Here is a 19,583-nt window from a genome sequence, read left to right as displayed (position 1 = left end):
AAGTTACAGTGCTCGACGAATACCATGTCAGTGCAAAATAACGTAAAAAGCAAAAAGTCAAAATGACGTAAATATCTGTGTAGATGAAATAAAATTATATTAATTCAAAATAAGACCGTGTTTTATCTTTTTTTTTTTATCCTGGATTTAAATTATCCTCAGAAGAGGATAGTCCGAGCGTGTCCCTCTCCCTACCCAGTGTTTTTCTTTCTGAACTCTGACTGTAAATTTCCCCATTGCGGGACAAATAAAGTATATCTTAATCTTTAAAACGGGGATGTCAATTGAGTCATAATTTGCTGTGATCTAATTGATTCTCCGTCAAGGATTGTCTTTTTAAAAAATGTGACACCACAGGCAAATGAATACAAAATGGGCCCAAAAGAACTACAGTATGCACTCAAAAATAATCCAAGGAAAATGGTTTTTCCGAACAAAAATACTTTTATTCTTCGAAGTCAAGCATTATTTGAAAGCGAAAAAAAGCCACAATGAATTGCCATTACATTCGATGGTGCAAAATACAATTCAAATACAAGTTGAACACAATTTTTTTTTTAAAGTAACCGATTGTGTTATTATGGTTCATCTGATTGTCATCAAATGGCTTCTTTCTGTCAATATAATATCGTATGGGTATGACTAGATCAGATTAGTTTCGATAATTAGAAGCAGTGTGTGATCCAAAAGCAGCTGGAAAGTCTTGTTTGGTGTCGCCACATTGATTCACTTTAAATATGACAACGGTTGGGTGAGTAAGATTCGTAACACAAGCCAGTGAGCGTCGGTGTTGCCCTCCAGCAATTTAGAGGTGTGTGCATAACGCCTTTCACCGAATGGAATTCTGGAGGTGGGTGTAGCAAAGGCATTTAAAAGCTGGAATCACTGTCATGTCACGCAAGCGTATGTACATTGCCTTACTCGAGAATAACTTAACGATAAACTATAGCTGTCAGTCCCCCCTTTATAAAAGCAGAAACGTTTCTTTTCATCTTCATTGTCTCCGGGCAGATTTCAGCATGCAACAAGTTGAGTTGGAAATTGAGGAGAACCTGCAGCGCCACCGGACGGCCGGCTTCAGCCACTCTAAAGCTCTGGTGGTGCGAAGAGGGGCGCCGTTCAGAGTCAGCCTGCCCATGAAGAACAGCCCTTTTGACCCCAGCGCTGACACGCTGAGGGTGAAAGTTTTGCTCGGTAGGACTTTTTGTTCGTTGTTGTTTTATTTATTTAAATTAGGAAGTTAAGACCAAAAAAAAAAAAAAAACTGACAGCGATGCATTTTCCAACTTACCGGTAAGTTATAAATTATGGTTCATTGACATGAAAAGGGAGTTGAATATATATGTGTATAGATTTTTACATTCATGTATTTAGGTCACGAAAACCACAACGTCATGTATATATGAATATTGATTCTTAAAATCAATAATATTGAATGTGTTTTTGTTATATTGAAAATGTGGCTCCCTCTCTCTCTCTCCTCAGGCCGCCTGTACGTGAACATGCCCGTCACTTTGCCTGAAAACTCTCCTTCATCCCGTTGGGCGGCCTTTATGGACCCCGAAGGCCTGGATGTGACCAACCCATCGGTGTACATATGCGCCCCGTTTTCGGCCTCAGTGGGCTGCTACAGTTTTAAGGTGTCGGCATTCGCTCAAGACAAGCTGAAGTTTCGCGCTTCGAGCAAATTCATCCTACTCTGCAACCCCTGGTGTCATGGTGGGTCACACTTATGCCGTTTTATTTAAGTTCTCTCGTGATACTGTACGATTCTGAAAAAACAAATGTATGCTGATATATGCAAACAGTCTCATCATTGGACCTCCAAAAATAGATTGAGAACCATTTCCAACGTTTTGATTACCTATTAATTGGTGCTCCGATCGATTGGCCACTGATCGTGATTAAGGGATTTGCATGGAAAAGTATGCAACTGTTCGACATGTCGGTCATTGCCTCACTCGCAGCTTGTACTTTTGCAGCCTGCAGCCAACTCGAGACCAGCATGTGTACAGTGTTGCATTTACTCTTCCTTTCCTTGTTAGTGTACATGTTTCAGACAAAGCCAGTCACTCAACAATAATCAGTCATTGTTTGTGCATTTTCTGTACTGTCAATCGGAATTAATATCTTGTATTTGTTTTTTGCATAATTAGGGGATTAAATTTGCATAGAGTTCATTTTTTTAAAGATGAAATTCATGAATTAGTCAATTATCAAAATATCATCAGTGAGTAGGTGTGAAATTGAAAATGTGCAGCTAATCTCTATCGGCCAATTTAATTAATAAAATGCTTTATTATTATTCTTTTTTAAATTGTAGTACTGTATAAATATACCATCCAATAGTATGAAAAATACCAAAATCAAAATATCCATATTTGAAGGTCTGTTAAACCCGATGTTGGTCATTTTAATCACTAGTGCAGGTCAGAGGTTCTTCAGGAAGGAAGGCGACACTGCCGTGGGAGTGGTCATAGCTGACTTCATTCATGTCCAATCAACCCTTTAAATGCTTTGTGCTAGTCATGCAATAGTGTCTCGACATCGCAGAAGTACATCTGTGGCATGAAGAAGACACTCGAAGACTGCCCCACCCAAACCCCTTTGTTACAGTGACTTTTTGCCACTTCATAAGTGTCTTATTTTGGCGAGGCAAGGCAGCAAATTCATTTGTAGAACATGTTTTGTACATTAGACAATTCAAAGTCCTGTTACAGTTTCAGCTACATGAAAGTACAAAGCACTTGAAGTATACATACATTACATCCATCCATTTTCCGATCCGCTTATCCTCACATGGGTCACGGAGGGTGCTGGAGCCTATCCCAGCTGTCTTTGGGCAGTAGGCGGGGACCCTGAATCGGTTGCCAGCCAATCACAGGGCACACATAGACGAACAACCATTTGCGCTCACACTCACACCTCAGGACAATTTTGAGTGTTCGATCAACCTGCCATGCATGTTTTTGGTATGTGGGAGGAAACCGGAGTATTCGGAGAAAACCCACGCAGGCCTGAGAAAACCCATACAAACTCCACAGCGGCAGGCCGGAGCTGGAATTGAACCTCTGCACTGTGAGGTCGACACGCTAATCACTGGATCACCAGGCCGCCTACATACATTACAGTCGACTATTAATAAAATATCAACACAACAAATGTAAATGAATTGTCAAGATAGCTGTTTACGTATTCACAGCTGACAGTGTCTACATTCCCTTCGAGGACCAAAGGGAGGAATACATCCAGAATGACTCGAGTTTGCTCTTCATGGGGACGGCTACCAACGTTGTGTCCAGACCATGGTCCATGGACCAGGTATGACACACAAAAAGTGCATTTTCTACATCATGCAGTGCGTGTATAAGCCAAATGAATCATTTGTCACTCTTTGTCTTTATGCCTGCAAAGTTTGAGCCAGGCGTCCTGGAGGCGTGTCTCAACTTGCTCAATGTCAGCCCTCAACACCAACGCAATAAGAGGATGGACTACCTGTACCGCAACAACCCAGTCTACATCAGCCGTGTAGTTTCAGCCATGGTGAGAACACGATTAATCACCCAGCATTGCTGGGTATGCCCTTTGACTCACCGCCGGTGACGACATTGGCGTCACCGCAAGCCCATAAAGCAGGAACGGAACGCTGGCTGCTTGGGATGAACAATGTATGCTGGAGAAACCTGCCGGGCGAAAACGTTTAGGACGAGTTTAAATGCAAACAAGAGAGTGAAATGCCACAACAAGCAAAATAATAACAAGAATAATAATGTGGTTTTCCTTCCTTGCAGTGTGTGTGACAGGCATGCGAAAAATAAAGAAACCTAATTTTAAACCTACTAACTGGGGATCAACTTTTGAGAGTAGACAGGATAACTCCTGAAAGAAGATTAAGGGTTCATAAATAATATACGTTACGTATGCCAGTAGGAAAAGTGCAGTTGCGTGAGAAAAATAATGCAAACATCTTGAAAGCTGCTTACGTCAGCAATGTTACAAAAACCCCATCGATTTTATAGACAGTACAAAAATCTAGAAAAAAGAGATAAACTCATTAAAGGATAAGGGATTTCTGAATGCGTGATGTGAAGGGGGGTTCAGCAGCTAGAGCAAAAAATCGGAACAATACCTTTTTAATCAGGTCAGCTAACTTCCATGGATTTAAAAAAGAAATATATTGACGTTGGAAAACGTTTGAAAAAAGGATGCACTAAATAAAAGATAAGGAATTAAAAAGAATCTTGAGGGTAGATCGAGCAGCTAGAATAACATAAAAAAGCAAAACCTGCTAAGCTAATTGGCTGCTCTTTGAAAACTCTTTCTCTAAATAAAATATACTCTATACTTCTTCCGTGATCTTGATAGTGCCACTTTTTGCGTCATTTCATTGACGCCTCACCCTGACCTAGACAACTGTGTGAGGCAGCCTCGTGTTTTATTTCGTTTTACTTGTTATCAACATAGATCAACTGCGAAGATGACCGCGGCGTGCTAAAAGGCAACTGGTCAGGCGATTTCAGCGGCGGGGTCCACGCATCCACGTGGACCGGCAGCGGAGACATCCTGAGGAGCTGGGCTCAGTCCGGATACCGGCCGGTCAAGTATGGCCAGTGCTGGGTGTTTGCCGCTGTCATGTGTACAGGTAATTAGTCATGCGGTCCATGACAGAAGCGCAGAGCCTTTTGTCATCTGCGACCGTTTGAAAAAAGAGAGATTGTCGTGTTGCAACGTTGCGTTTTCAGTCATGCGCGTCCTTGGCATTCCTTGCCGCATCGTCACAAACTTCAACTCGGCTCACGACACCAACGGCAACCTGGTCATTGAGGAGTTCTACAGCGAGATGGGAAAGAAGCTGAAGAGCACGAAAGACTCAATCTGGTCAGCAAATTACTGGCAGCCTGTTTCAGACAGGAACACTGGCAAATTTTGCAGTGATGGGAGCCGCCCATTCATCAGCATTTTCCTTTTGCATTCACCATTTACCATAAACAAACGCTTAACTGAAGTCTGGTATCGTAATACCAAACACAACGCCAAACACCATTGATGGGCTAACGAAAATAGCGTCAACTTTGTGGTCGTAACCCGTTGAAACAGAAACGGTGTCGCAACACAAGTAGAAACACAGTATAACTATACTCTTAGCTGGCAACCAGTTGAGGGTGTACTGCCCGAAGACAGCTGAGATAGGCTCCAGCACGCTCGCGACCCTCGTGAGGATAAAGCGGTTCAGATAATGGATGGATAGTGAAGTGAGTTTTCAAAGATTCAAGGAATTTTTTTCTTTCCTAAAAATTCAAGCACACAAAGATTCAAAGGCTTTTCTTTTTGTCATACCAAACACATATTTCAAAACGGCATGGCACGAAATACAATCCCCAAGGTCCCAGTAAGTCCAAAGATTTGTGAAAATAACATTAGTAGTTAAGGGTAATGCTTATTCAAGGCTTCAATTTATGCACAGATGGTAGGCGTCAACGGTGTGGATGGAGCAGAATGAAAATGCTCGATGCTTGAATTTCATCTGATATTTCAAGGGCTTTATTTACTGGACAAAAATAATCGTTTTCAATAATAAAGTGTTCCTTGTGCAGGCATGAATCGGCATGAGACTGTGATGGTAGTTTTGAGTAGTTGAGTTTTGGGAGTTGAATAAATAGTATAAAGTTTTGAAATAAATGGAAAATCAGAATAATCAGCAACTTTGATTTTAATCTCAGTCAAAATTAATTTTCTGGAATCATCCAGACCAACTCACAGGCGTATGTTCCTTATCCTCTGTCAAAAACGACAAATATTATTGCAGCTTATTGAGTTCAGAAGAGACCACTGTCCTTTAGCGGCCAACACATGCGCACCAGATGGCGCAGCATGATATCAGTGGTCATGAAAGCATGAAACTGTTTACTATGTATTTGGTTCTGTTTTTACATTGACGTGTTTTTATAAAGTACAATACTGTACCGGAAAGTGCATTTTTAATACAATCAGGCAATCAGTTTCGAGGTGAATAGAGCATGTCAATCTGATTTCTGATTAAAACATATTTTCATTGTGACCAACCCCAAACAGGAACTTCCACGTATGGGTCGAGTGTTGGATGACTCGGCGAGATTTGGGCAGCGACGCGGATGGCTGGCAGGCTCTGGATCCCACCCCGCAGCACAGGAGCAGAGGTCAGCAAAACATAGCAAAGCAGGGACTCGAACCCAGAACCTCAGAAGTGTAAAGCAGACATACTAACCACAAGCGCGCTTTGCTCCCCCTGTCGCAATATGTCTTCGTTAAATCCAAACTGTCTTTTTTTTTGTCTTCACCAGGTGTGTTCTGCTGCGGCCCGGCTCCCGTCAAGGCCATCAAGGAGCGCCGTATCGATCTCTTCTACGACATCCCCTTTGTCTACGCCGAGGTGAACGCTGACGTCCACACATGCGTGGTGAGCCAGGGCCGCGTAGTGAGCCGCAGCGTGGACACGGAGAGAGTGGGGCCGCTCATCTGCACCAAATCTGTGGGTTTCCCCAGGCTGTACAACATCACCGGGGATTATAAAAATATCAAAAGTAAGATGCAAAAAGCTAACAATGTGTATTGCATCCAGTCAAAGCGAAATATATTCGTCATGCTGTGCTGTACTCACGTTTTAGGACATTGTGAGATTTTTTTTTGAGGGAAGATACATTTATAGTTGTAAAAAAAAAATAGCAATCTCAATTTTTCCTTTTCTACTGGCAATTCATCTGAAATGATTTCATATCTTCTGAATTTTACCACCTGTTGTGTTTTGAAGGCCAACTGTTGTTTTCTTCCCAAAACAGGCCGCTTTTCAACACTCTCATCAAACAGTTCCTCCCGCTCAGAGAGCTCCACGCTAAGGCGAGGCACAAGTAAGAACCGCCATCCAAAATAAGTCTGCAGCCTTTCAAAACACCACCCTTCTGAGGTCAATGATTGATTTTCGAACAGGTAAGCTGGCTGCCATTCTGACGCTGGATAAAACCCCCGTGGCTGGGATGGTTATCCACATCACCTTGAAGGTCATCAACAGGCAGCGCGTGGCCAAGGTGATGAAGGTCCACGTCAACGCGCAGATCAAAGAATACAACAACAGCCCTGCGGAGACTTTCTGGGAAAACCACAGTACGATACAACTGGGGCCTCTGGAAGGTAGGCCACTGTTTGTATGCAGGAGGGCCGTAGTCATTGAGGAAGTGATGTGTAATTACTGCAATGTCTTGAATTGGTTCCGTGAACACCCTGGTAGCTCAAAACACTCATCTTAAATCATTTCTCTCCTTTGAAAAAAATGAGAATTACATTTATCTGTAGAAGCCCTCCAAAAACCCCGACAAAAATGAGATGAATAGCATTTGAGAATATTCTACATGGAAAAACCCCCCCGAACACAATTAAATAGAATGTTAAGGAGTTGTGCATCATGATTCCATGCTTAAAGTCAGAGAACATTGTGCTACTCCTTTTGGTGTGTGCAACTTGGCCAGTAGGGGCGGTAATAATAAATATCGAGAAACACTACACGTCAATTTGATGCTGAAATAGAGGAAGACCAGCAGTCATGTTCGCCTTTTTCAACAAAGGATAAAAGTTGTTGAAAGATTTAGAACTAACCTGATGTCAGTTTTGCCAGCCCGTGTATGGCTTTTTCTACTACGTGTTAGCTGACTTTTGTAAGGCAAAGTTATGTGATTTTGAGCTTTTTTTTTTTTTTTGTTTGTTTTTTTTTTTGGTTTACAACAAACTTTGAATGGGAGCTGCCATAAACCTCTCAAGAAAAGAACTTGGCCTTTTTCAAAGACGTTTTACTATCTGCTTCTTGTTGCAAAGTTTGCCGCCAAATAGCTAGCAACTAGCATGTAACGCTCCTCACTGAGTTTTACTTGCGACTCCAGAAAAAAAAAAAAACAGTCAAGCCACATATTAAGCTCGTTCCTTGAAAAACTTAATTTATGAGATGGGCCACTTGAAGGTCGAGGTACCACTCTATTCATTTTCTTGATTGGGGATTGAAATGTGAAGAAAATGATGCAAAATGGAACACAGTCAACTACAGTAGCTTGCTGAAGTTAGAAACTCTTCAGTCAAAATAATTCAACTTTAATATGACTTAATTCATTGGATAATTCATGTAAAACGTATTTTATTAATAATGTCATATTATAATATGTATGCACACACACACACACATACATACATCTTATATTCTACTGTAATCAGTTGGACCATTGATTTATTTTTCATTTTTATATTTCATTAATTTTTTTGTTAATAACATCATTCATTTGACCATTTTAAATTCACTTTATTTATCTGAATGACTTTTGTCGTTTGTATGATGACAGTGTTTGTTGAAAGTTCTATCTTTAATCTCCGTCAATTAAAGAATGAAATACATAAAAATATGATATAGAGTGAAATTAATATCTAAATAAAAATTAATGAAATAATTATAAATTATTCAACCATAGTGAAACGTCCATGTTTGCGTGTGCGCAGTGAAGGTCCTGAAGCAGCAGATCCATCCGGGCCAGTACGAAGACGTGGTCGGGGACGACCTGGTCAACCTGGCGGCGGTGCTGGAGGACATGGCCACACATGAGCATGTGCTGGCCTTTGAGGAGTTCAATGTGGCTACTCCAGAGCTTGTTATTCAGGTACACACACGCACACACACGCACACACACACACATGCACACTTGCTGCCCCACACTTCCATCAAAAATACTGCCTTCACAACAATAATAATGCTCAGTTTTCATGTATTTATGTAACCACATGTTTATTATTACGACCTTATTTATGTACATAAATTGTACATAAGCAAAGTCCTCTGTTGTGATGTTTCAGCAACAAAAGCAAACATACCGGATTTCTTTTTTCACATCTTATAAAAAATGAATGGAAAATGAATACCAGTTTGGAATACATAAGCACATTTTAACATATTTCTTTTTCAAATATTTTTCAATTATATAAAGAGTATAAGTAATTTGTATCCAATTATGAGTTACTAAGTGAGAGAATTTTGCATGACTTACCGGTCAATGTAATAAGTGACCCATAATAAGTGACATTCACAATATAGGGATGCACCGTATGTTATTACAGCATATATTGCGCTTAAAAAGGTCTTTAAATGCACTTTCAAATCAGTACGGCTACAATATACTGAGAGAACAGCATAAATGAATAACAAAAATATTGTAGCCTGTTTCAGTGCTGAAATAAAGGTGTCTTTGAACAAAAAAAAATAGACTTGTCATGTGTTTAAATGTACTGCATCATGAGCATATAGGACAGTAACTGTGCATTGACATTGTTTTAGCACTTCTGCATTGTTAACTTTTTCTTTTGTTTGTTTGTGGTTGTAAACGAACATGGGTAGGATCATTTCCTGGCTGGTTGTGTTTCTACTTTTGTATACCTGGCTGGCTCCACCTCTGTTTTGGAACTGCGGTGCAGATCAATGTCAGGATGCCAATTCGCTAACATGACATTGAGTACAGGCTAGGAAAACACCGAAGTGAATCAGCAAGGCGAGCAGACAGAATACAGCCGCCAATCAACAACTGACAAAACATGCTCAGTTTAGCTAAGTCAGTACATATGAGTATATTTTCCTGATGCCTGTGATTTACAGCAGAATCTCGATTATCGTGATTAATCTGTTCTCAATGTCGAACTAAAAGCAAATCATCCCGAGACCGAACTCAGAAGAGCTATGCTGTTCACAATTCGAGCCCAAAGGCATTTTTACATCAGTTTTGGTCGACAGCAGAGAGCAGTTTTGGCCCACAAAAAGCAGCCACTTCAAATGGATGAAAATAAATGGAAAAATCTGCTTAATTCTTACTCCATGAGTGCAGTATTCTCCAAAATACTTTGTTTAGACCAGTGGGGGCACATATTGCCCAACATTTTTTTTATTGCCTGTAGTTTCCCTCTAATGGATGGACGGATGGACTCTTCAGGTGTCCCTAATGACTTGGATTTTAATGCTGCTTCTCCCTTCAGATTGAAGGCGAAGACAAATTGGCCCTGAATCGGGAGCACAGTGCCAGCGTGACCTTTACTAACCCTTTCTCGCATCCCGTAAGCGGCGTGCTAAGTGTGTCCGGCGCCGGCCTCCTCCAAGGCCACGCCAACTTCAAGTAAGTTGCCATCTCCTCCTTCTGAAGATGATAAGACTGTAGAAGTTTTTCGACGGAAGAAGCGAAGCGGCGTTGCATATCCGTACTCTGTATCTGTTCGAATAAAAATGGTAACCAACATCTCGAGTTTCAGTTGGACTTAAAAGGCAACGATAGAGCCGAAAAGTACAATTTGAAGTGAGCAGTACATTATTGATACATTAAAAGAGATATTTTTCTTTTCTTTTTTTTTTTTTCCAGGATGTTCCCGCTGCGTCCAGGAGGAAGCGGAAAGCAACGCATCACCTTTGTCCCCAGGATGACGGGAACTAAGATGCTTCAGGCCTCGCTGACCCTCTCAAACAAGTCCACTGTCAGAGGATTCAAGATGGTCTCCATCCAGCCTCTTTAGACCAAAATGTTGTTTAATTAACAATCAAGTGTGAATGCCGTCTTGTACGCTTGTGATTGAGCTTTTTTGTGTTTTTTTTAAATGACCAAGCTGTGACATAAAATTGTTTTTCTTCATATTAAATGTTGTGTTATATGCGTACTACGTCACTGTCTATGGAAGCTGATGACCGCAACTGAAAATGATAACGAAATAAATCATTTAATCTTGAACTGTTAACGTATGTCCTTTAAAATAATGACAAATTAGTCATGGAAAGAATGTACTGAACTTGTCTTTGAATTAATATAGCTTATTTTGTGAACATGTTTTTAAGAATAGTATTTTGGTTATTTCATCTTTGTGTGAAATGAAATGCTAAATTACAAAACTCTGGTAGGTTACTCTTCAAATTCAATGTTTTAACCTAATTCATGAAACTATGTATTCATCCATCTATGATCCCAGTCGCTTATCCTCACAAGGGTCGCTTGAGCCTATCCCAGCTGACTTTGGGCAGTCGGCGAGCTACACCCTGAACTGGTTGACAGCCAGTTAGTTGCAGGGCATGCATACAGTCGACAGACAACCGTTCACACTCACAATCACACTTAGGAACAATAAAGAAATAACTAATGATTGGAATGGTGGAGGAAACCAAATTACCCGAAGAAGACCCACGGAGTGAACATGCAAACTCCACACAGGAAGGCTACAGTCCGGAATCAAATTTCGTAACTCCGCACTGTGAGGTGGACGTGGTCACCAGTCGCCCGCATCAAACATTCATTCATTCATTCATTTTCCGATCCGCTTTATTCTCTCAAGGGTCGCGGGGTGTGCTGGCGCCTATGCAAGCTGTCCTTGGGGTACCCCCTGAACTGGTTGCCAGCCAATCCCAGGGCACACACAGACGAACAACCATCCACGCTCACACTCAGACCAAGGGACAATTTAGAGCGTCCAATCAGCCTGCCATGCATGTTTTTGGAATGTGGGAGGAAACCGAAGGACCCGGAGAAAACCCACGCAGGCCCAGGGAGAACATGCAAACTCCACACATGGAGGCCGGAGCTGGAATTGAACCCCACTGCACTGTGAGGTCGACGCGCAAACCACTGGACCATCGGGCCGGCCCGCATCAGACAATTTAAATGAATATGTTTTGATGTTTTATTTTCTAATTTACATGTGTGTGCATAACAGTGTAATTTTTTTGATCAACAATTCTTTTAAATATGTATCTATAATAATTTATAATATTGTCTATGGAAATAAAATGACTTGTAAACATTTCTATTTAAGCTTCTGAAAACTTACATTGACCAAATCGAATGTAATACTTTTTCTCATGGTTGTCTGTTCCTGTGTTGAACTAAGGCAGGAATGGGCAACTGGTGGCCTGCAGACCACATACATACTGCCTCCTACCACACACTAAGAGGCCACTGAAAAGAAAAAAAAATTGAAAAACGTTTTACAAACCCCCTAAAATGTACAGAAACCACTGATAAATATTATAGGTTTTTCACGAAAAAGAAAATGGGGTAAATGCGGGGAAAAAATATCAGACCTTTTTTTTGTGTATTTGGAATGCTATGGGGCAAACATTACCTCAATAATAAAAGAAACAAATCAATAAAAAGTGGCTAAATTTTTGTGAAAAAAAATGCTCTAAGTGAATTCTTGAACTCATTGTTGGTTTGCTGTTCAGCAGTTTTGCGCCATCCTTGATTGTTAATTTTTTACATTGAGCCCTTTGCTGTGGAAAAAATAAACACAAAATGTGTTTATTTTGTTGGGGGGGGGTTTGCGTAAAACTCCTTGTTGTTGGGTTATGATAGTGGATCTTTTATTCATGCACTGACATATGTATTATGAAAAATTAAAAATATATACATGGCCCCCCCGAGTAGCACTGATGAAAAATTGTGACCCCCGTCAAGCATTTAAGTTGCGCATCCCTGAGATAAGGTGTGAGAAGAAAAGAGTCCTCCATACGGTGCAATTAACTTATTTATTTGTCTATTTGAACCGTGTGTCAAAACAAATGGAGCAGAAAGCATTATATACACATCATCATAGCTAAGCTGACAGGCACATGCGCTAACAGTCCGTCTAATTTACACAAGAGGCGATTAGGGACAGAAAAGGAGGGTTAAAAAAAAAAAGCACAAAAGCGCACCAACATTAACATCCCAAAACAAGGAAGCGGAAGCTCAAGAAACTTTTGATCTCTTCCATTTTTTTTTTTTGGTGGAGGCAATTCCATGATTGACAATAAATAGCTTACATTTAACTGGTAGTATTTCTCATAGCCTCTTTGATGCAGCTTTTAACCCCCCCTATAACAAATGTCATTATTTGAGGACTTGAAATCAAGAATCAAATCAAGAGACGCCATTCTTTAAAGTGAGATGAATTGAATTAAATAGTCGAGGAAGAAAAAAAAAATTGCCAAAGAAGTTCCCTGGGATTAGCGCTGAAGCTTTGGTCCTCTAGCCGCTCGTTTTGGTCATTTTCAACAATCAAACTTCCCGCCGACTTGACTCAGCAACACTGACTGGGAATCATCAGTTTGTTCAAGAGTCCAGGAGTTCCTGGTGAAGGTGGTGTGCATGTGTGTGTATGTCTGCGTGCGTGCGTGCGTTGCGAAGGAGGGGTGTGGGGGGTCTTGACGCCCTTTACAGGTAGTCCAGCTCCAGTGCGTGGCTCAGAGCCTCCAGGTCAGCCCGGCAAGACACCCTCCAAAATGGCATGTTTTTCTGAGGACGCACAAAAGGACAACTTTCAATGAATTCAATACATGACAAAACAAAATTTCATATTCATGATGACCACAACAAAAATCATGACAGCTATTGTCACAATTGACGGACACCAAAAGCATTTCAACATGTGATTTTCATTCGAAAAATGATGAAATCAACTACGTGATGTACTTTGTCTACATTAGAAATGACAACAAAATAGCAACAACCAAATGAGTTTTGATGCAACGGATCAAAATGGAATGACAGAATGGAAATGTCTTTCATTTAGTTTGATTTGGATTCATATTTAAATGAACATTTAATTTTTATATTGATCGTGAATATTTAGATTCAAGATGGTGCCCACATACAGGCACTCTACATTCAATGTCCGAGTCAGTTGTATTTTTTTTTTAATCAAATGTTTCCACATGCCACTCCTTAGAAATGTATCCATCCACTTTCCATTCCACTTATTCTCACAAGGGTTGCGAAAAGGTGCTGGAGCCTATCCCAGCTGTCTTCGGGCAGTCGCCGGGGGACACGCTGAACCGATTGCCAACCAATCGCAGGGCACACATAGACGAACAACCAACCGCGCTCACACTCACACCTAGGGACAATTTCGAGTGTTCCATTAACCTGCTATGCATGTTTTTGGAATGTGGGAGGAAACCAGAGAAAACCAACAACACAGGCACTGGGAGAACATGCAAACTCCACACAGGAAGGCCGCAGCCGGAATCAAACCCTGCACCTCTGCACTGTGAGGTCGACGTGCTAACCACTGGCCCACCGGGCCGCCCTTAGAAATATATCTTTAGGCAAAACCATAGTGCAAAAAAAAAAAAGGGTTGGGGATTGCTGTACAACGGCGATGAATTCACTTTGACTCGACTTTCATTACATGACAGTTGACGAGAAAAAAGTCTTTAGTCGTTCAAGCCCTCGCTGGGACACGTTCGAAATTTGAAAGTGAGCGTCACCTTCTTGGCCACCGTCTCCTCTTCGGTTCCGTCTCCGACCACCACGTAGACGGCTCTCCTGCCAAACCTCTGAGAGATGCGATCAAAACAGCTCTCTTTACCTGCCACACGCAACAATCACACAGTGTCATTTAAAGAAAAGATTGAGTATGCATGCTTTTGCCACCCCCCACACACCGCACCCCCACCGCCCCCCCATCCCCCTCCTCACTCACCGATTTTAGTGGCACTGTAGATGTTCTCAATGGGAAAGGCTGCTCCCAAACCATACAGTAGCACTTTGGAGAGGGCCGGGACCAGCTGGGTGGTGGTCACCAGGACGTTCACGCAGTTGGGCCTGAGATCACACGGCACAATGCCGAGTCAGCTATCAAGCGTTCACCATTCATCATATTTGTTGTATAGTGGGTACAGAAAGTCTACACACCCCTGTTCAAACATATTTTAGGTTGTGCAGGTACTACACGTGCGCACACACACACAGACTTTCAAGGCAACAAATTTGAGTTGGGCAATTTAACAAAATATTTTCAGTTTTGCTGTTGTGAAAACTAAAAACGAAGAAATAAGAGAACTTTTGTCCTTCGTATTTTCTTCCCAACTTAAAGATACAAGGAAAAACAAAGCAGCAAATAGTTTTGGAGCTTGCAAGTCACTTGCTTAGTTGCTAGTGCTAACTCACATTGTTGCCATAAATGTCAACTACTTCGATAGGTTGAAGACGCTCCAATTTCAACTGCTGTTTTAGTCCCCCCCTCCCAAAAAAACCCCAAGTTGTTTGTTTTTTTTACTTTACACTGTAAAGTTTACAGTGTAGGTGTTCTCGACAGGTTATCACATCGAAAAAGAGCATTGCCGAAGGTGCCCTAAAAAGCCGAGGAAAAAGCCAAATTAAAGTGAAGTGACCTGGTGCTGATGAGCGCCAGAGCCTTGAGGGCTTGGGTGAGCCACAGGTCAGTGAGGACCTCCATCTCCCGCCTCAGCTGGAGCCACTCCTCCCGCTTGGGGCTGCCCAGCAAACCTGACCACCAGGGGGCGGCACAAGCGTCAACATGAGAACGCGACACACGCGCTTCGTGGAAACAAATCAATGGATGTTGCAAATCCTTTTTTTTTAAACGACACTTCATCTGAAATTATAGTTCATTATGGTTTTTGCTAATGTCACTGTAAAACAGGTTTTCATTCGTTGTCCTCACTCTGAACTTAGACGTTGTTGGGCAGGTGAAATTACAAGTTGTTCAACTGTATAACTTTCGTTTGGGTGACAGTCAATGTTGTTCGACAGTGCATTTTCCTTCAATTGGAAGCAAAAATCCAAGCTGCTTGACTCTATTTTCCCCTTTACTCATTAAATGAAATGGTAAGGCGTCCAAGAGTGTATTTTTCCTTTTCTTTAACGTGGTATTCCAAGTTGTCCATTTTCTTTGAAATGAATTTGAAATTTCCAGAAAAATACAGTGTCTAAGAGCTTCTTGCAACTTTCCTTACATTGTAGTTGAAATTTAAAGAAACAACAATTTCATCTGCTATAATCTAAAGTAACTCATTTGATTCATTATTGATTGACACTTTAAGTGAAATTCCAAGTTGTTCAATGTTGTAATTTTCCTTCAATTGAAGGTGAATTTCCAAAGAGTTACCAGATTGTTCACTGAAGTAGAAATGAATTAAGTTTTTAGGCAGTCGGTTTTTCTTTAATTTCAGGTGACAACCCTTTTTTTTTTTAATACTTGGGTGAAATTCCAGGTTGTTTGAAAGCACAGTTTCCTTTAAACATGCAAAGAAATTTCAAACTTCATTTTAGGTGACATTCCAAATTGTTAATGTGGTTTTCTTCACATATGAAGTGAAATTGTGCATTTTTAGACAGCATATTTCTTTCAGCAGCAAACCAAATTGTCAGTGGTTCAGATGTCTTCGTGTAAATATGAGGCAAAATTTCATATTTTTGGACAGTCCAATTCTGAAGATGAAATTCCAAGTTGGACAATAATGATTTTTTTTTGATAACGTCGGTGAAATTTCAAGATTTTAAAAGTAAAAACAACAACAGCAACAGCAACAAGGGAACAAAGCTGTCATGAAACCATGTGTAATTCAATCCAAACTACAGCTAAGTGAATACATTTTACGAAACGGAGTGAACACATTACCTCCAACATTATTCTTGTATGTGTTGTAAATCTCTTTGACCCGCCGGTATCGGAACGCCAGCTTTCTCATCCAGTCCACCCCGCCGTGAACCCCCGAGCCCAAGCACAGGGAGCCGGCTCCCGCCGGGCTTTGGAAGCCATCCGTTGTGAAATTGTATGTGCTGCAATACAAAAAAACCCCCCGACTTAATACAAATGACACAAACACCACAAGCGATCCTTATCATTAATCATCAACGGTCAGTTGATTTCTCACTGCATATTTTCAGTGAGACTGAATCAAATGGTCTTAAAAAGTTGTTTCTAACTGTTATTTCCTCATATTTCCACATGGGGGCGCAAAAGAAGAGCTAATTTCATGCTCGGGGAGGTAAAGGGTCAATAAGTACCACACATCGGCCACATATACTGTAGATCAGGGGTGTCAAACTCATTTCACATGGTGGGCCACATACGCCCTCGGTAGATGTCAAGTGGGCCGGACCATTAAAATGATACCATACTTTGCTATAAATAACCAAAACAATATGTCTTTCCTTTATTTTGCTATAAAGAAGTACAAGAACATTAGGAAAATGTGGAAATTTAATGAACATATCTTTTACGAAACATTTCATGAAGCACATTGCATTTCCTTCGACAAATGTGCAATTTACTTCTATCATTCACATATATGCATTGCAACTGATCCCACTGACCCACTGATTGGACAAACTTTAACAAGTAATTGGTATTGAAAAATATAGTAATGCACTTTAAGATTAAACGAGATTTAAAAAGAAAGGATACTCAATGAATTGCACCTTATTAAAAAAATATGAATTCTGTGTCTTTTACGCATTTTTTTCACTTTTAAATTATCCTGCGGGCCTGATTGAACCTTCTTGCGGGCCGGTTCTGGCCCGCGGGCCGTATGTTTGACACCACTGCTGTAGATCAACAAAAAACAAAATTCCCGCTGTGAGATCAAATGGGAATGAAAATATGACGGAAGATCACAAAAATACATGGAATATAATGGGAATTAAAAAGAATGAATGTGGTGAAGAATTACATTTAAGGCGCTTCAAAAGCATGATGCACGGTTTTCTACCTCAGGTCTTGACCGTTGTCATCCGACGCCACGTCGTCAATATGAACCTGGTCGCATTCCTAACAAAAGGCAAAGCAAAAGGCACAAAGGTGCAATTAAAAATGTTAGCGCGATTATCTCTGCACAAGCACAATGTTATATTGATTGAATATATATTGCCTTCTTATTTTTCCCTGAAACTCCAAAAAGACAGACGGCATCTTTTTTTTCTTTTTCATTGAAGGTGAAATCAAACTTTCTTTTATATGTACGCACGGGTCAGAAAGAAACAAATAAATGATTTATCCAGAAAAACTGCATCCACGCACGTTTTTGTTGTATTAAAGTAAACTTATAATAGCTCACGCAACCCATTTGTTCAAAACGCCATGCGCACATTCCTATTTGCCTGCAAGTGGCATAGTTGTGACGTCAACGCGTTGAAAGCCATCGTGGCACAGCCGTCTCCCCAATTTAACGCGGCTTTTTCTTGGTCAAATTCTGATGAATTTTGAATCATCCTCACAATTTTCCAGAGTCAAATTGAGGGAAGGCATGTCAATCCTTCACTGGCTAACTCTGTGTCAGATGAGGGCATTGCTGCAGCGCATAAAAAATAATCAACGCCACGCGATGGGGGGGGGGGGGGGGGGGGTTGTTTATGACACCGGTCAGGTTACATCCTTTCTGATCCATTTAAATGGATGGATGATCTAAATCAAACATACGGCCCGTGGGCCGGAACTGGCCCCCAAGGAAGTTCAATCAGGCCCACAGGGCAATTTAAAAGTGACATTTCGGAGAAATAAAGATTACATAAAAACATAAAATGAAAACAACAACAAGTGTAATGCTCTAAATCAGTGGTTCTTAACCTTGTGAGAGGTACCGAACCCAACACGTTCATATGCACATTCAACGAACCCTTTATTACTGAAAAATAAAAATATGATTCGAGAAGTGTTCCTTTAGTTATGCGGGTGCGAGACTAGAGATGCTCAACTTGGCATGACAAATCATGCAGATAGGACCCTGAGTCCCATCACGTTCTGGGATACATGTGAATCCATGTTTGTACATATTCGTCTGACCAATTCTTTTTTTTTTTGCTCGACATAATTAGCATGGACTAAAACATTCTAAAAAAAAAAAAAAAAAATCACATCATGTACTATCACGACAGTCACACATTGACTACGGAGCGAACTAAATTTCCCGCAGCACTGATTGGACAAGCAATGTAGCGGTCATGTGATCATCTGCAGCCAGTGATGGCCAGGCGGGCGTATCGTAACTGAATGACATGTTGAGTTGGGTGTGTCTTAACCTCCATGGCAGAATCTCTGTCGAACCCCTGATACCAATTCATCGAACCCCGGGGGTTCGATCGAACCCAGGTTAAGATCCACTGCTCTAAATTGTCCCGAGGTGTGAGTGTGAGTGTGAGCGCGGATGGTTGTTGGTCTCTGTGTGCGCTGTGATTGGCTGACAACCAATTCAGGGTTGCCAGCCATCTTTGGCTGACTGGCCACCGTGATCTTCAGCACGGTGCTTTTTCCTAATTTGACTCATCTGATGTCACTGAATTCCGCAATTAAAAAAAATGCTGGGTACCTGAAAAGCGAACTATATTTCCAAGTATTTCTTTTCATCGATACTATCATAGTCATCATAGTTCAAGTACACACAGTGTACGACCTCATCAAGCGTCGCGCCTCACAAAGGTGCACGCGTACATTCCTGCTTAAGGTGGTTTCATTCTAAAATGTACTTATATTTACAGCTGTCTTCGGGCAGCAGGCGGGGGACACCTTGAACTGGTTGCCAGCCAATCGCAGGGCACACATAGACGAACAACAACCATTCGTGCTCACAATCACACCAAGGGACAATTTAGAGTGTTCAAATAACCTACAATGCTTGTTTTTGGAATGTGGGAGGAAACCAGAGTACCCAGAGAAAACCCATGCAGGCATCGGAATCAAACCCCCGGACCTGATTACTGTGAGGCAGAAGTGCAAGCAAATTGTCCACCATGCAGCCTGTTTTCTTTCATGTAGTTGCTCATGTATGTAATTTT

General features: G+C 41.2%; 2 protein-coding genes across 3 annotated transcripts in view; one reads left to right on the top strand and one right to left on the bottom strand.

Moving 5' to 3' along the window:
- The first annotated feature begins 875 nt into the window (after positions 1 to 875).
- On the top strand, positions 876 to 10,769 carry tgm5l (transglutaminase 5, like). Of its 2 annotated transcripts, none has more exons than XM_086118444.1 (13): positions 876 to 1,194; positions 1,486 to 1,719; positions 3,203 to 3,321; positions 3,415 to 3,543; positions 4,465 to 4,642; positions 4,743 to 4,878; positions 6,073 to 6,176; positions 6,321 to 6,560; positions 6,816 to 6,884; positions 6,964 to 7,164; positions 8,512 to 8,669; positions 10,030 to 10,166; positions 10,407 to 10,769. In XM_086118444.1, the coding sequence occupies exons 1-13, from the start codon at positions 891 to 893 to the stop codon at positions 10,555 to 10,557; spliced, it is 2,160 nt and encodes a 719-aa protein (XP_085974570.1). In that variant the 5' UTR covers positions 876 to 890; the 3' UTR covers positions 10,558 to 10,769. The 2 variants fall into 2 exon arrangements, with proteins under 2 accessions (XP_085974570.1, XP_085974572.1); XM_086118446.1 differs by having other exon boundaries at positions 1,186 to 1,293.
- Positions 10,770 to 12,534: 1,765 nt separating this feature from the next.
- Positions 12,535 to 19,583, bottom strand: part of eya2 (EYA transcriptional coactivator and phosphatase 2) — a 42,713-nt gene continuing 35,664 nt past the window's right edge. The window contains exons 11-16 of the mRNA XM_086117726.1: positions 17,525 to 17,583; positions 16,432 to 16,592; positions 15,182 to 15,296; positions 14,491 to 14,612; positions 14,276 to 14,376; positions 12,535 to 13,301 (exon numbers count right to left, since the gene is read on the bottom strand). Of these exons, the coding sequence (XP_085973852.1) occupies positions 13,221 to 13,301; positions 14,276 to 14,376; positions 14,491 to 14,612; positions 15,182 to 15,296; positions 16,432 to 16,592; positions 17,525 to 17,583 (639 nt within the window). The 3' untranslated portion in view covers positions 12,535 to 13,220. The remainder of the gene's footprint in view (positions 13,302 to 14,275; positions 14,377 to 14,490; positions 14,613 to 15,181; positions 15,297 to 16,431; positions 16,593 to 17,524; positions 17,584 to 19,583) is intronic.

The sequence above is a fragment of the Hippocampus guttulatus genome, chromosome 8, assembly GCF_054856545.1.
Source record: "Hippocampus guttulatus isolate MCC_2025c chromosome 8, RoL_Hgut_1.0, whole genome shotgun sequence".
Classification (NCBI taxonomy): Eukaryota; Metazoa; Chordata; class Actinopteri; order Syngnathiformes; family Syngnathidae; genus Hippocampus; species Hippocampus guttulatus.
The sequence above is the reverse complement of the archived record's forward strand: the minus strand, read 5'-3'. Positions and strand labels throughout refer to the sequence as shown.